At 44.4% G+C, this 15,630-nt stretch overlaps 1 protein-coding gene across 7 annotated transcripts in view; it reads left to right on the top strand.

Moving 5' to 3' along the window:
- Positions 1-15,630, top strand: part of NECAB1 (N-terminal EF-hand calcium binding protein 1) — a 319,716-nt gene that overhangs the window by 235,416 nt on the left and 68,670 nt on the right. For all 7 annotated transcript variants that reach the window (XR_004538301.1, XR_004538300.1, XR_004538299.1 and 4 more), the window contains one exon: positions 10,310-10,446. Coding sequence is in view for 1 of the 7 variants with exons in the window: in XM_033933237.1 (XP_033789128.1) it covers positions 10,310-10,446 (137 nt within the window). In the remaining 6 variants the exon portion in view is untranslated. The remainder of the gene's footprint in view (positions 1-10,309; positions 10,447-15,630) is intronic.

Raw genomic sequence — 15,630 nt, 5'->3', positions numbered from 1 at the left:
CTTTCCCCCCCTTGAAGGCCTGTCTCCCCCTTGAAGGCCTGCACCCCCCTTGAAGGCCTGCACCCCCCCTTGAAGGCCTGCACCCCCCCTTGAAGGCCTGTCCCCCCCCTTGTAGGCCTGTCCCCCCCCTTGTAGGCCTGGCCCCCCCCCTTGTAGGCCTGTCCCCCCCTTGAAGGCCTGCCTGCCTTTCCCCCCTTGAAGGCCTGCACCCCCCTTGAAGGCCTGCACCCCCCCTTGAAGGCCTGCACCCCCCCTTGAAGGCCTGCCTGCCTTTCCCCCCTTGAAGGCCTGCACCCCCTTGAAGGTCTGCACCCCCCCAAAGGCCTACACCCCCCCCCGAAGGTCTGCACCCCCCTGAAGGCCTGCCTGCCCCCCTTGAAGGCCTGCACCCCTTGAATGTCTGCACCCCCCCCCCGAAGGCCTGTCCCCCCTTGAAGGCCTGCCTGCCTGCCTGTCACCCCCTCCCCCTTGAAAGCCTGCTTGCCTGCCCGCCCGCCCCACCCTGAAGGCCTGATGCCCCAACCCACCCCGAAGGACCGCTCGCCCCCCTGGCCTCCCCGCACCACCTATGAACAGCCGCAGCAGGATCGCGAAGTCAGCGTCGGGTACCAGCCCTAAGGGGGTGTTCCCGGCCTTGCCGTTCAGTCCCCCGCCACCCCCGAAGGACCGCTCGCCCCCCTGGCCTCCCCGCACCACCTATGAACAGCCGCAGCAGGATCGCGAAGTCAGCGTCAGCGATCCCTGCTGCTTCCTGCGCCACGGTCCCGCCCCTCCTCTGACGTCAGAGGAGGGGCGGGATCGCGTCGTAGGAAGCAGCGCAGGGATGCTGACGCTGACTTCGCGATCCTGCTGCGGCTGTTCATAGGTGGTGCGGGGAGGCCAGGGGGGCGAGCGGTCCTTCGGGGGTGGCGGGGGACTGAACGGCAAGGCCGGGAACACCCCCTTAGGGCTGGTACCCGGGGCGGCCCACCCCCCCCGCCCCCCCCTAGGTACGCCACTGGTTATATTAATCATTTAAAAGAAATAGGTAAGGAGTAAGTCAGCAAAGCCATGAAGGTGATTTCTTACTGTATCCACAGCAGAAGAGACAGCAGCGTCAGTCACAGTTGTGCAGTAAAAGATATGCAAAAGAGTAGATAGAGCTCCATAATTTATGGGTACAAACTTGAAAAGAAAAAGGAAAAAAAAAGTTTAAAAAATCAGGTATTCATGCTGATATGAAAGAATACTGAACAAAAAACAATGAACCAACCATGGGGTCGCATGCTGACAAGATGTGCCCAGCAAAACCCTCTCCATCCCATTGGAACAAGCAAGAGTCTTGAATCTGGTGCACAGAATCTGGTGTTTCAGGTCATTTCACTGGCGTTGTCTTCTAGGTATTTCTGTAAATCAACTGGTTCATCAAAGTTCTTCGTGGTATTGCGATATGTAATCCGCATTCTGGCTGGGTAGAACAAGCCATATTGTATGCCAATGCTTTTTAATTGAGGGCGCATGGAGAGGAAAAATTTTCTTTTTTGTGCAGAGGATTTCGAGAGGTCAGGAACAAATAGTACCCTCTTACCATCCAAAAGTAATGAGGGTTGGGATTTGGCAGCTTGTAGAATTAGTAATGCTTGCGGGTACCTCAGGACTTTTAGAACGATCAGTCTTGGCGGTCTTGATGGGGATGGAGGGCCCGAGGGTACTCTGTGCGCACACTCAATTTCAAAGGGGGGGGTTGAATTTTATTTTCAGAAACTCCGGAATAAAATTGTGCAGGTATGAGATAATATCTTTCCCCTCAGCCTCCTCACAGAGCCCGATTATGCGCACATTATTGCAGCGCATTCTGTTCGATAGGTCTTCAATATCACGCTGCAAAACAGACATTTTGTTTAGGCCCCGCTGAACATCTAGAAACCGGGTGTCATGTGCTGACAGCCTTTCTTCAGTGAGATCAATGCGCGTACTATGCTGTTTCAGCTGTAGCATAGTATTACTTATTTCTGATTTGTCGGCGGTAGCTGCTAGGTTTTCCCGCATGAGGCCTCTCAGTATTTGTAAATCTGCTGAGATGGAATCTCCATGATCTTTAGAAGAGCCGGCCTTGTCTGGAGACGGGGGCTTGGATCTCTTCAATGCGTTATGTGACAGCGTAGTGTCGATTTGAGGATATTCTGCAGTTTTGGGTGACTTAGACGCCATTACTGGTAACAGAAAAGTATAGCACTGACCTGAAATATCTCGGTAAGGGGCTGAAAAAGAAATTTATAGTGTGGGCTGGAGCGGAGAGAAAACACTAAGCAGCCATCTTGTAAGCAGTCACGTGACGCCCCCCTGAAAAATGATTTTTGAAAAATAACAAATGCGTGGGCTAATGCACACTAACAGGCAAAATATCACAAAATGCTTTAGTGTGTTTTGCAGTGGCCTGTTTTTGTGGCACTAGCCATGTGTTAGGACTTAATGCCCTTTAGTAAAAGTGCTTCAAAGTCTGTACCTGAAGCAATAGAGAGTTAAATGACTTGCCCAAGATCACAAGTGGAATTTGAACTCTTTCAAATCAGTTCTCAGCCTGATGTTGCAACTATTAGAGTACACCTTCACTATCGAGGGTAGGTCTGCTTGCCTATTTATAAGCACAGAGTGCTAGATTACATTACATTAGTGATTTTTATTCTGCCATTACCTTGCGGTTCAGAAAAGGATTTCAGAATTGCAGAAGAGGATTTCTGGACATGTCCAGCGTAGAGCGGGTTGCTTCAGACGATTGAAATGTTTCATATGGTGTTAGTTAGTCTTCATGGATTTCTTGAATAGCAAGGTTTTTATTTCTTTTCTGAAAGTTTTGTAGTCTGGGGTCGCGATTAGTAGATTAGAGAGTTGGTGGTCTAGTTTTGCTGCTTGTGTGGCTAGAAGGCCATCGTACAGTTTTTTTCCATTTGATGTCTCTGATTGGAAGGTATGTGAATGGTGTCTGGGTTCTCCTGTGTCTGGTTGTGGTAGTTTGGATTAGAGGGTTGTTCAAGTAAGCTGGACTGTCACTATTTATGGATTTAAATAATAGATAGTAGAATTTAAATAGTATTCTTGCTTGAATTGGGAGCCAGTGTGAGTCAAGGTGATATGGTCGTGTTTTCTTAGTGAATAGATTAGTCTCAGGGCTGTGTTTTGAACTGTTTGTAGTTGTTTTAACATTGTTGCGGGACAGGGGAGATATAGGATGTTGCAGTAGTCAAGGAGTCCTAGGACTAGGGACTGGAGCTTGAGCTGGAATTGTTTTCTGTCTAAGAATTTTTGAACTTGCCTTAGGTTTCTCATGACCGCAAATGATTTCTGTTCGCTCTGTTCGCTCTCAATTCTCAATGTTTCTTAGTTGGCACTTCCATGAGATTTCCTTGGGTATAATATTTCCTTCATTGTGATTCGCTTTGAGAAAGGCAGAGTATAAATAAATAATTACAAATACCAATACAAATTAGTACTTTATTATTTTCACCTAATCTTTTAGGTCCCCTTTTACAAAGGCGTGCAGACGAGTGCCGCACAGCAAAAGCTCCAATGCCCATTATATTCCTATGGGCATCGGAGCATTTACCGCACTGGCCCACACTGCCGGCTTTTGTAAAAGAGGGGGTTAGTGTTTTTCATTCTTTCATATGTTTTATTGTGATCTGCAGAGAACAAAATAGGTTGGCAAAATAAAAAAACAATTTGGATAAAACAAATAAATCAGGGGTGTCCAATGTCGGTCCTCGAGGGCCGCAATCCAGTCGGGTTTTCAGGATTTCCCCAATGAATATGCATTGAAAGCAGTGCATGCAAATAGATTTCATGCATATTCATTGAGGAAATCCTGAAAACCCGACTGGACTGCGGCCCTCGAGGACCGACATTGGACACCCCTGAAATAAATAAATAGACAAAGATTAAGGTTCATGCAAGCTAATGCACAACAGATGGGGAGCATAGCATAAATTAATGCAAGTTTAAAATAATGCTGTGTTAACCGTAGCCCTTTATTTGGCATTGTTGCTCAGAAGCAACATGTGTTTCTCTGGCTCTTGTGGAAGATCTGCATCTCCAAATGCTCATTACCTGGCACCGTTGCTCTCGTTGAACATCAAGTTATGAAAAGCAGCCGAAAGGGTTAACACACTGTTATAGATTGATACTTTTTTCTCACTGTTACATTCAGCTGACCAGCTTGAAATTATAAAAATACCCAATGTGGAAAAGTTTAAGAGAAAAAGATGCACAACGCAAGGAAGTGAGTGGGCTCATATATAAATGGAGCCTGTTTAGCGATTTTTAAGTTAGAGATTATAGCTGTGCAGGTCATTTACTTGATGACATCTTAATTGATAGATTATATTATTTTTAATAGACTTAATTAATAATGGCTCTAGGACTTCATTGTGCACAATTTTCAAGCTATAATCTAAATTGTGGGATAATCTCAATAAAACAGCAGGTTGCAGCAGGACAAAGACTTCCTGTACTGCTGCTTCATAACTTTATAGCCTGTTCTGAAGTTTGAAAGAATAAAATGCAAAGACAGAGTGGTTATTGGCATTACCGTTATCCTGTCACCTATTTGTTGACAATAATTCTTCAGTACCTTGCAGATGTTTAAAAAGTCCATATGAGAAGAACTGTGACACACAGTGATGATTTTGAAACCTGTGTGCCTTGAACAGCAGGATTGCAGGAATGATTCATTGACATGCTGTATTTGAATTAGCTTGGAACTCATAAGTGCCAATCAAATACAAGTCCATAGGAAAACCAGACAGCAGATTCTACAGAGCAAGGATTCCTGGAATTGGGAGCACTGTCAGAAATCTGAAAGTTTGGAGAGCCAGAAGAGGAGCAGAGGGCAATCGTGCTACAGGAGCACCCCTCAAGATTAAGCTCCTCTTTGGTCTGGCTATTTTGTGGCTTTAACATTTGATGTCCTAAGTAGCTACCTTTGCCAAAATCTAGTCTGTATCTCGGTGCTTCTCTTCAAGTTGTACTATAGTTATATAATAATAACTTTAATAATAATAATTTTATTCTTCTATAACGCCATAGTCAGATGACTTCTAGGCGGTTCACATCGAAGAGTGCTGGACAATCAGCAAATTAAAGAATACAAAAAGTGAGGGTACAACATATTACACAAGAAATAGACAAACGGAAAATATAAATTTATGAATTTAGTGTGGCTTCTGTTTTGGAGATGAATCTGTCAAATAGTACAGTTTTGATTACTCTCCGAAATGCGCCATAGGTTACCTAGCCAGGACTGCTATTTGCTTGCTTGAAACATGAAAGATCTGTCCAAAAAGGATTTGTATTTACAGCTGATGATCTTTGGGTATGCAAATATGTTACAGTTTCTGGTTAACCGTGTGGAGTTGTGTAGTATGAAATGTGGTAGAAGATAGGAAGGCGCTAGTCCCCAGGCCTGCTTGAAACAAATACAAGCAAACTTAAACATTATTCACGCCTCCATTGGCAACCAGTGTAACCTTCTGTAGTAGGGGCTAATGTGGTCGTTTTTCCTCAATCCGAATATCAAGTGAACTACCGTGTTCTGTACTATTCTTAATTTTCGTACTGTTTTCTTTGGGATACTTAGATAAACAATATTGCAGTAGTCCAGCTGTGTTACACATTGTACTATACTGTAATGGTGCTTTCTCAATCATTAATAAGCATGCTCAGCTTTCACAGAGTTCCAACCATATTTAATAGAAGCCTAGAAAAATGAAGGCAGATAAAGACTATGGGCCAAATTCTGTAAGTGGCGTCCCGATTATAGGCGGTCAACTGCTGCCTAACCAGCAAATCGGGAATGCACATTTTTTATTTTAAAAAACATCCAGAGGCAGGCTGCTTATATTGTAGGTGCCTCCGGGAGCCTAGGGAGGCGTATAGGCCCGCCTATGCTTGCCTTATGCAGGCCTAGGCGTCTCTACAAGCTGCCCTAGGCCTGCAGTAGGCACCTACAATAGAGGCCAGCAAAATGTTGGTCTACATTTCAAGCAGACACAGCTGTTGAACTTATTGTGGCAAGGGATCTCCCTGTCGCGATAAGTTTAGCGGCCGCGGTAACCCATCCCCCCCAACTTGAAGACGACTAGAAGGAGGGATGCTCAATCCTTCCTGCTGGAACCCCTCCCCCCCAACATCACCGAACATATATAGATAGAATTACAGTAATCCAATTGTGCTTGTATGACAGCCTGCACCAATACTGTAAAATGTTGCTGATTAAACAATATCTGACTTTCTTCAGCTTTCTTAGGTTAAAGAAACATTTCCTTACTAAATGGTTAACTTGATCTTTGAATGAAAGAGAAGAGTTCAATAGAATTCTCAGTATCTTAGAGGAGAATTCAATTTGCTGGGACTTCCATCTCAACCAGGCCATTGTGCTCTCAGTCTTTTTTTCCTAAGCTGCACTCTCACCTAAGGGGATGCAGCACCCCCTTGGACTACAAATGAGCTCTTGCCTACTACCTAGTTTGAACCAAACCTCACAGAATCTCCACTCAGCTGTTCCTCATGTTTGACCCAGACTGGGAGCCCTGTTCTCCAAAAGGACCATATCTACATAGCTAGAGGATTGTATCTCCTTTGTCTATGCCCAGTACAGCTTGCCCTGGAAGGCTGTGTCACTGTACATAAACTCTGGGCAATGGCTGCCACTGTGGCTCATCTATATTCCAACCCCCATTGAGGAAATTTGCAAGACAGCCAAGACAGTAGATTTGGCCAGGCTGTCCTACCGAACTTATTATCTACTTTAAAGCCGTTGTCCCTCCAGCTCTCTTTGTTTTGACAGGCTCATGGTGCATTTGCACAACCCTCTTCTCAGAGGCATGATACTGGCAGCTAGGTAGTCCCACACATGAGAAGGTCTGCCTGCTTGTCCTAGGATAAAACACAGTTATCTTCCTATAACATGTGTTATCCAAGGACATCAGGCAGATATTCTCATGATCCACTCACCTCCTTTTGGTGATTTTTTAGCTTGGGACTGCTGCAAAGTAGGGACGCTTATGAGCACCAATGTGGTCCCAGAGCTCTTAAAAGTTACAATGCACTTGGACCATCCGCATCAGGGCTCCACTGAATGATGTCACCCACGTGTAAGAATATCTGCCTGCTGTCCTTGGAAGCACCTATTACAGGAAAGTAGCTGTGCACAGTGGCATACCAAGGGGGGGCAGAGGGGGGCAGTCCGCCTCGGGTGCAGCCTTAGGGGGGTTGCACAGCTGGCCAGGTCCAGAAAATTCTACTGGGCCGATCAGCCTGCCTCTCCCCAACGTCAATTCTGCCATCGGAGAGGAAGTTTGGGCCAGCCAATTGCTGCCTAGCTGGGCGGAACTTCCTCTCCGACGGCAGAATTGACATCGGAGAGAGAAATGCTGATCGGCCCGACGCAGGGAAGGAGAGCTTGGGGCGGCAGCGGCTTTGTGGCATGTTATCTGATGGCAGTGACTTGGGGGGCTGTTCCTTGATGGAGGCTGCAATGGCTTGGGGGAGGGCAGGGAGAAAGAACGAAAGGGGGCAGGCAGGGAGACAGAAGGAAAGAAGGGAAACAGAGAAAAAGAAAGGGAGGCAGGGAGAAATAAAGGGCAGGGAGAGAGAAAGAAAAAGTTGTGGGAGGGAATGAGGTCTGGAGGAGAGGAAGCATACAGGCTGAAAGAAGGGAAGAAAGATTTGATGCACAGTCAGAAGAAGAAAGTGCAACCAGAGACTCATGAAATCACCAGACAACAAGGTAGAAAAAATGATTTTATTTTAAATTTAGTGATCAAAATGTGTCTGAATTTATATCTGCTGTCTATATTTTGTACTATGGCCCCCCTTTTACTAAACCACAATAGCGGTTTTTAGCGCAGGGAGCCTATGAGTGTTGAGAGCAGCCCTGGGCATTCAGCGCAGCTCCCTGCGTTAAAAACTGCTATTGTGCTTTAGTAAAAAGGGAGGGGGGTATTTGTCTATTTTTGTATGGTTGTTACTGAGGTGACAGTGCATAGAGTCATCTGTCTTGACCTCTTTGAAAAAACCCCAGAATAGGAATGATAATTAACATTTTCTCAAGGTGCTGCCCTTCGGTCTTGCCTCCTCTCCAAGAGTGTTCACCAAATGTCTGATTGTGGTGGCTGCCTTTCTACGCTCTCACCACCTTCAAGTCTTTCCTTATCTGAACGATTGGTTAATCAAGGCCAATTCATCTCAAACAGTGCTCCTGGCCACCAACCAAACCATCCTGTTTCTACAGCTTCTGGGGTTCGAGATCAATCTACCCAAATCTCATCTCATCCCCACTCAGAGACTTCAATTCATTGGAGCGGTGCTGGACACAGTCCTCATGAGAGCATTCCTGCCATCCAACCCACTGCAAGGGAAGTGGGATCATGATGATGAAGAAGACACCAGGAAGAAAAACGTGTCCACTTCTGATGGTAACATTGTAGAGTGGCCAGTTTCCTGGAGGCATCCAGAATTGAACGAACAGGCTGAGACAAAAGCGAATCATTCGAAGTCAGCCCGAGAGATACCAAGCTGTCAGGTGCAGAGACTGGAGGTTGGGATGTAGAAGGGTTTCCTGATGCTGTGTAAGCAGAGAAGGAAATAGTGGAAGAAGAAAAGGTTCCCTGGAACTGAGTTGAAGTAGAAGGGAGAACCAATGTTGCCTGGGCCACCTCGGAGCAATCACGGAAACTAAGAAACTGGGGACCGTGCGCCTCTGTCGGGCGGGAAGGCACTCGCGCGTGCGCGGTGCGGCCTACCAGAACTTTCCAAGTTCTTAGAGTGCAATCACTCTAAAATTGTCCGTACCGGGGCTCCATCGGTGCCGTCACCCATCAGTCAAGAATATCTGCCTGCTGTCCCTGGATAACACCTGTTACGGTAAGTAACTGTGCTTTTTCTCAGCGTACAGTGTGCTTTGTGGTTTTTTTTAAATTTTATTGTTGATAGATCATTTTGACTTGGTCATTTTAAAAGTAGCTCGCAAGCCCAAAAACTGTGGGCACCCCTGAGCTAGAGCGTTGAAGCTGTGTATTTCTGCCGTAAAGGTCATCTCTGACGCAACCGGAAGTTGCATCACAGACGCCCTTTACGGCAGCCATATGCAACTACAACACTCCGGCTGCTGTAAGAAGGCAGTTTAGACATCGCCGGCCACATGGCATGGAGGTTTGTCGGACCAGGCCTGTTGTTCGAGCCGGGGGGGGGGGAGAAAACGCCACGAAGGTAAGGGGCAGGGAGGGAGAAAGGGAGAAAAGGTGGGTAGAGAGGAAAACAGGGTAAAACAGAGGGGGAGATGGACGCTGAAAGCACCTGGGGAAGACAGTGTGGGAAGAAGATGCTGAAGGGAAATGAGGAACAGAGAGTGGGGAGAAGATGCTGCAGGAAAATGGGGAAGAGAGAGTGGGGAGAAGACGCTGAAGGGAAATTGGGAAGAGAGAGTTGGGAGAAGACGCTGGCAGGGAAGAAGACAGAGATGCCAGACTATGGGAGGAGCGGAGGGAAGAAGATGGGTGCCAGACCAATTTGGAAGGAGGGAGAAAGGGAGAGGCACAGTAACAGAGCAAATGGAAGATGCAGAAAGAAGAGAGACAGTGGATGGAAGGAAGAGAGTAATAAGAAGATGAGGAAAGCAGAAACAGAGAAGACAAAGGTAGAACAAAAATTTTCTATTTATTTATTGCTTTAGGAGACATGTGTCACTGTTTCTGTGGTGTTGCATTATATGCAGAGTCCAGCTTCTTGCTGGTTCAATTTAACCTTTGTCTATGTATTTCTATTTTATCCCCCCTTTTACAAAACTGTGGAGCATTTTTTAACGCCAGCCATGATGGTAGCAGCTCTGATGTTCAGAATTCTATGAGCGTCAGAGCTGTTACCACCGTGGCTAAAATCCACACTACAGTTTTGTAAAAGGGGGAGGGGTTAGTTTGTGATGACATATTCCATACTAGGCGAAGGTGTTTTCTGTGTTCTGTGTGTTCGAAAGATTGACGGTGTAGGATTTATCTGTACTAGTCTGGCTTGTTTAGTTTTACAGTGGGTGTATTGATGTACTGCTCACTGCAGTATGTAAGATGCTGCCTTTTCCTAGGTACTCATGTGTGACATGTGGCTTGTTACTAAAAATCATGTTTTTCGTACAGATGGGGGGGTGCCAAAAAATGATGGGCCCCAGGTGTCACATATGCTAGGTACGCCACTGGCTGTGCACAGCCATTTTGATGGGTTCTTTTCATGTTGCTAAAGTTATTTGATCCTAATTTACACCAATTCTCTCTCTAATCTATAGGACTATCAAGAAGCTTCTAACTTGGAACAGTTCGTGACTCGATTTTTATTGAAGGAAACATTAAATCAACTACAGTCTCTGCAGAACTCCCTGGAGTGTGCCATGGAAACCACAGAGGAACAAACTCGTCAAGAAAGGTACACTAGAATTTTCTCAGTATGGTTCTATGCAGAGAGAAGGGAGGAGGAGATAGCATGTACAATTTTGTATTAGGAAAAAAAACCTGTATATAAACATAAATAACTCCATCTATCCATCTAGAATTTGAAGTACATTGAAATGTGAATGTGCAGGAGTTATGTATTTCCTGAACAAAATTCTAGACAATACAGTGAAATAATGATAGAGCGTTGCAGTTTCTATATATACATTAAAAAAAAAAATTGAATTCTATTCCCACTGTTGTGCTTTAGGATATTCTGGAAGTTGTTTTAGATTTTATAGGTTTAATTAAAGGTTTTTATACATGTAAGCCCCCTATGCATGTTGATAACTATTTTACACTTGTAAATTGGCAGCTTGCACAGTTTCCAAACGGGGTATGTTGTGGGAATGTTTTCAGTGAGCCAGAGATGTATAGGCAGGTTGCCAATTTATATCATAAATTCTAGAACAGTATAAATTATGTGTCTTTCTCTGGAATATAGATGCACACACTCATGCCTAAGCGCATACCTGTGCATATACTCAGTTACACTAGTATTCTATAAAGAAAGGTAGGTGCCTAATTTCCTTTATAGAATATATGTCCATCAAGTGCCCATAGGTAGATAGGTGCACACCTTTAGAATTTTTAATTATTATTTGTTTGTTTGGATCTAACTCATATCTATTTCAGGAGTAACTAAAAGTGAGTTACCTGAGACAATGGAGGGTTAAGTGACATGCCTACGGTCACAAGCACTGGAGTACTAAGGGGGGGCAAGGTGGTGGCACCTTTCCTTCCTCCTCCCGGTACCTCTTCACATCATCTTACCTGCTGCTCACACTGGCTTCATCCTTCTCTCTGATGTTACTTCCTGTTCATGGGGACCAGGAAGTAATGTCAGAGACAAGAATGAGGCCGGTAAGAGCAGCAGGTAAGAGATGCTGCTCACAGCCGGCAAAGAACATAAGAACATAAGAATATCCTTACTGGCTCAGACCAATGGTCCATTAAGCCCAGTAGCCCATTCTCACAGTGGCCAATCCAGGTCACTAGTACCTGGTTTGAAGAGGAGGGGGCAAAGTGATGCCAGGAAACTCCACCCCAGGCACAAGCTTCCCTCACTACACCACAGGTCACAATGAGTAGCAGTGGTATTTGACTTCCTGGTTGTCAGCCTGGTGCTCTAGGCTACTCCCCTCTATATGCCTGGTACTGAAGAAGATTTATGAAGCTGTTACTGAGGTGACATTGGAATAAAAAAACCTATTTCTTTATATCTTGAGTTCTATGGGGAAATGTCCTTGCTCTCTTTTGCACCCATTGTTGGAGGAGGGTTTTCTTAGGATGCAGAATATCTGTTCAAAAAAGAAAAGTAAAAATTGTTTTAGGACAGTTCGTCATATATCAAAATTTGATGAAATTATAATATCTAATTTTAAAAGGGCAAATAAAAAATTAAAGGCTATTGTTAATTATGTGATAACCAGAACAGAACTAGCGAAATGCAATATACATACTTATACACTGCCTGTTGAATAGTTCATCCACGCACAGTGCAACGCTCGGTCTTTAGTCGTGTGGCAGCCACAAGGGCAGAAACATGGATGCTCCATTGAAAGAATGCACTATCGAAGAATAACTTGCATTAGTGTGCTTTCTTTGGGCAGAGGAAATGAAACCTGTGGAAATTCACCATTGGATATTGACTCAGTATGGGCATAACACCATGAATCAATGAAAGGTTTATGAGTGGATAAAAAGATTTAAAGCAGAAAGAGCAGGTGTAACCAACGTAGGTCATTCTGGTTGCCCATTAACATTGCGCATACAAGAGCACATTGACAGGGCAAATGCCTTGATTAGACAAGACCAATGGATAACGGTGTCTCAATTGGCTGCAAATTTGGACATGCATGATGACTTGGGATACAGGGAAGTCTGTGTATGATGAGTTAGGTTTATTAGTTTAAAAATATATATATATATAGACCGCCTATCAAGATTATCTAAGTGGTTTTACATTTAGTTACTCAAGCATTTTTCCTATCTGTCCCAGTGGGCTCACAATCTAACATACCTGGGGCTATGGAGGACTGAGTGACTTGCAAAGGGTCACATGGGGTTTGAACCCACAAACCCAGGGTGCTGAGGCTGAGGCCCAAACAGCGTGGAGGAGTGGAGGTTGCGACCCAGTTCCTGAGACAGTATGAAGAAGATCCGAGTATTCTGGAGAGAATTGTCACCAGTGACGAGATATGGGTGTTCCACTGTGACCCAGAGAGCAAAAGACAAAGCATAATGAAGTAAAGGAAGCGGTGCTCACCTGATTTCGGGAACAGCCAAAAAACATCTCTGCAAGAATGCAGAAGCTACTTGAATGATACAACAAATGTGTCATCTTGCATGGGGACTATGTGGATAAGTGATATATTCAATTGCTCACAGTTACTTCTATTAAAGCCGGTTCAAGGCAGATTACATAAGGAGTTATTTGGACATTTAGGAATACATAAGGAATTATCTGGACATTTCCCGTGGAATGGAGTGGAGCGGGTTGCTATTGGGGATTGAGATGATTCTTGCTGTGTTAGCTTGTCTTTAAGAATTTCTTGAATAGCAGGGTTTTTATTTCTTTTCTGAAGGTTTTGTAGTCTGGGGTCATGATCAGTAAATTGGAGAATTGGTAGTCTAGTTTTGCTGCTTTCAGGAGGCCATCGTACATTTTTTTTCGTTTGATGTTTCTGATTGGAGGGTGCGTGAATGGAATGTGGGTTCTCCTATGTCTGGTTGTGGTTGTTTGGATTAGTCAGTTGTTCAAGTAGTCTGGGCAATCTCCGTTTATGGTCTTAAATAGTAGACAGTAGAATTTGAATAGTATTCTTGCTTGTATTGGGAACCAGTGTAAATCGAGGTAAGCCGCTGTGATATGGTCATGTTTCCTTAGTGAGTAGATAAGTATCAGAGCTGTGTTTTGTACTGTTTGTGGTTGTTTTATCATGGTTGCGGGGCAGGGGAGATAGAGGATGTTGCAGTAGTCTAGAAGAGCCAGGACTAGGGACTGGACCACGAGCTGGAATTGTTTTCTGTCGAAGAATTTTCAAACTTGCCTTAGGTTTCTCATAACTGCGAATGATTTCTGTATTGTTTGTTGATTTGTGGCTGCATGGTACAGCCTCTGTCTATCAGCATTCCCAGAAGTTTTAGAGTGGGTTGAATGGGGTATGTGATTGAGTTTATTACTAGGTTTGTTGTGGTTGGGGTTTTGTTATTTTCAAGGAGGATGAATTTTGTTTTGTCAGGATTCAATTTCAGTTTGTGCTCTTTCATCCATGTTGCTACTGTTTCTAGTGTTCTGTGTAGTGTGTCTGTCATGAAGGGTGCTGGTTGATCAAAAGGAAGGAGAATGGTGATGTCGTCTGCATAGCTTAAGGAGGTTAGGCCTAATTTATCTAGGCAGGTGCCGAGGGATGCAATGTAGAGGTTGAAGAGTGTGGGAGATAAAGATGATCCTTGGGGTATGCCACAGGGGTTGGACCATGGTTCTGATTTTTCTTTGTTTGACTTTACTCTGTAAGTCCTGGATTGTAGGAATCCTTGAATCCATGTATGTACCTTATCTGTGATTCCTATTGAATCTAGTATTTGTAGTAGGATGTCATGGACTACCAGGTCAAAAGCTGCGGTGAGATCTAGTTGTATAATCAGCATTTTTCTGCCTGTGCTGAGGCGTTCTCTAGCTGTGCCTAGGAGGGATCCCAGTAGTGTCTCTGTGCTGTAACTGGTTCTGATACCATACTGTGTAGTGTGGAGTAAGTTGTTTGGAATAGATTTTTATTCCCTCAAGGCCTAACACTTTTCCTGAGGTTTAAAACAGTTAGCCAATTATAAACTCACTCATTGCCAGAGGACATGGTAAAAGTGGTTAGTATAACTGGGTTTTTTAAAAAAGGTTTGGACAAGTTCCTGAAGGAAAAGCCCATAGTCTACTATTGAGGGAAGCCACTTCATGCCCTGGGATTGATAGTATGGAATGTTGCTACTATTTGGGTTTCTGCCAAGTGCTTGTGATCTGGATTGGCCACTGTGAAAACAGGATACTGATCTAGATGGACCATTGGTCTGATCCAGCTTGGCTATTCTTATGTTCTAAGAATGTAATCTAAAGAAATAGCCAAATGTATAATGAAAAATAGCATTATTATTACTGTATGTGAAAGGCAAATGAAAATACAGCATGCTAAATAAGAAACAATAAAAAGCATACAAAGGAAACCAAGGAGGTCGACACATTTCAGCTTATGTTCCAAGGCTATGAAAAGGACAAGGTCCCTGTGACAGGGCCGGTACCTGTATTTGCCGTAACCCGGCCTCTGCTCACCCGAGCGCAACTCCGACGTGCTTCCGATGAAGGAAGGAAGTCCTGCTGGAATATCTTTTCTTGTCAGGAAGCAAAATAGCAAAAATAAACAAATCAGTTCACTTGTTCAAAGTCCCTTTATTCCTTGAAACGAAGTTGGGAGCAACGTCTCCCTTAAGCATTCATAAAAAAAAACCCCCCAAAGTCCAAATAGAATGCTGCACACAGATAACCAAAAATAAAGTCTGGAGTGGACCCACTGGAATGGGTTGCCACTGCTACCTTCAATCAGGCAATTAAGGTAAGTATCATTTACATCCAAAAATAGCAAACAGAACTGTAGTGGGCTTGTCTTTACCTTAGGGAAGATAAAGCAACTTTACACACTCTCACTCAAGTTCTGGGCCTCTAAGCTCAGCAAGTTTAAAGCTGGGCTGAATCCAACAGAGAAACTGTTGGTGGGGGAGGGGAGTAAAGGAATTCACTTATTACTTTTCTGAAGTATCAGAATGCCAATAATGGCCCCACTATCCCGACCTGGATCTTAAGTGAATTCTCCCCAAAAGTTATGACATTTACTTCCCTCACAGTCACAGAAATGCATCCCCAATTCAGGCCACTTGAGTTACAAAACAACAATAAAAAAACGTGTTTTTTTTTCAGCACAAGTCCCTGCACTTTCTCACACACAGCACAACTGCACAACAGTGTTCTAATAAACAGAGAAAGGCTCCAAACCTTCAGACCTGCCACTTATCTTTATTGCATGAGCGTATCTTCAGGCAGTCCAAGGCTCTCTACCCATTCCATGGGTTC

Source organism: Geotrypetes seraphini, chromosome 2, assembly GCF_902459505.1.
Source record: "Geotrypetes seraphini chromosome 2, aGeoSer1.1, whole genome shotgun sequence".
Taxonomy (NCBI): Eukaryota; Metazoa; Chordata; class Amphibia; order Gymnophiona; family Dermophiidae; genus Geotrypetes; species Geotrypetes seraphini.
The sequence above is the reverse complement of the archived record's forward strand: the minus strand, read 5'-3'. Positions and strand labels throughout refer to the sequence as shown.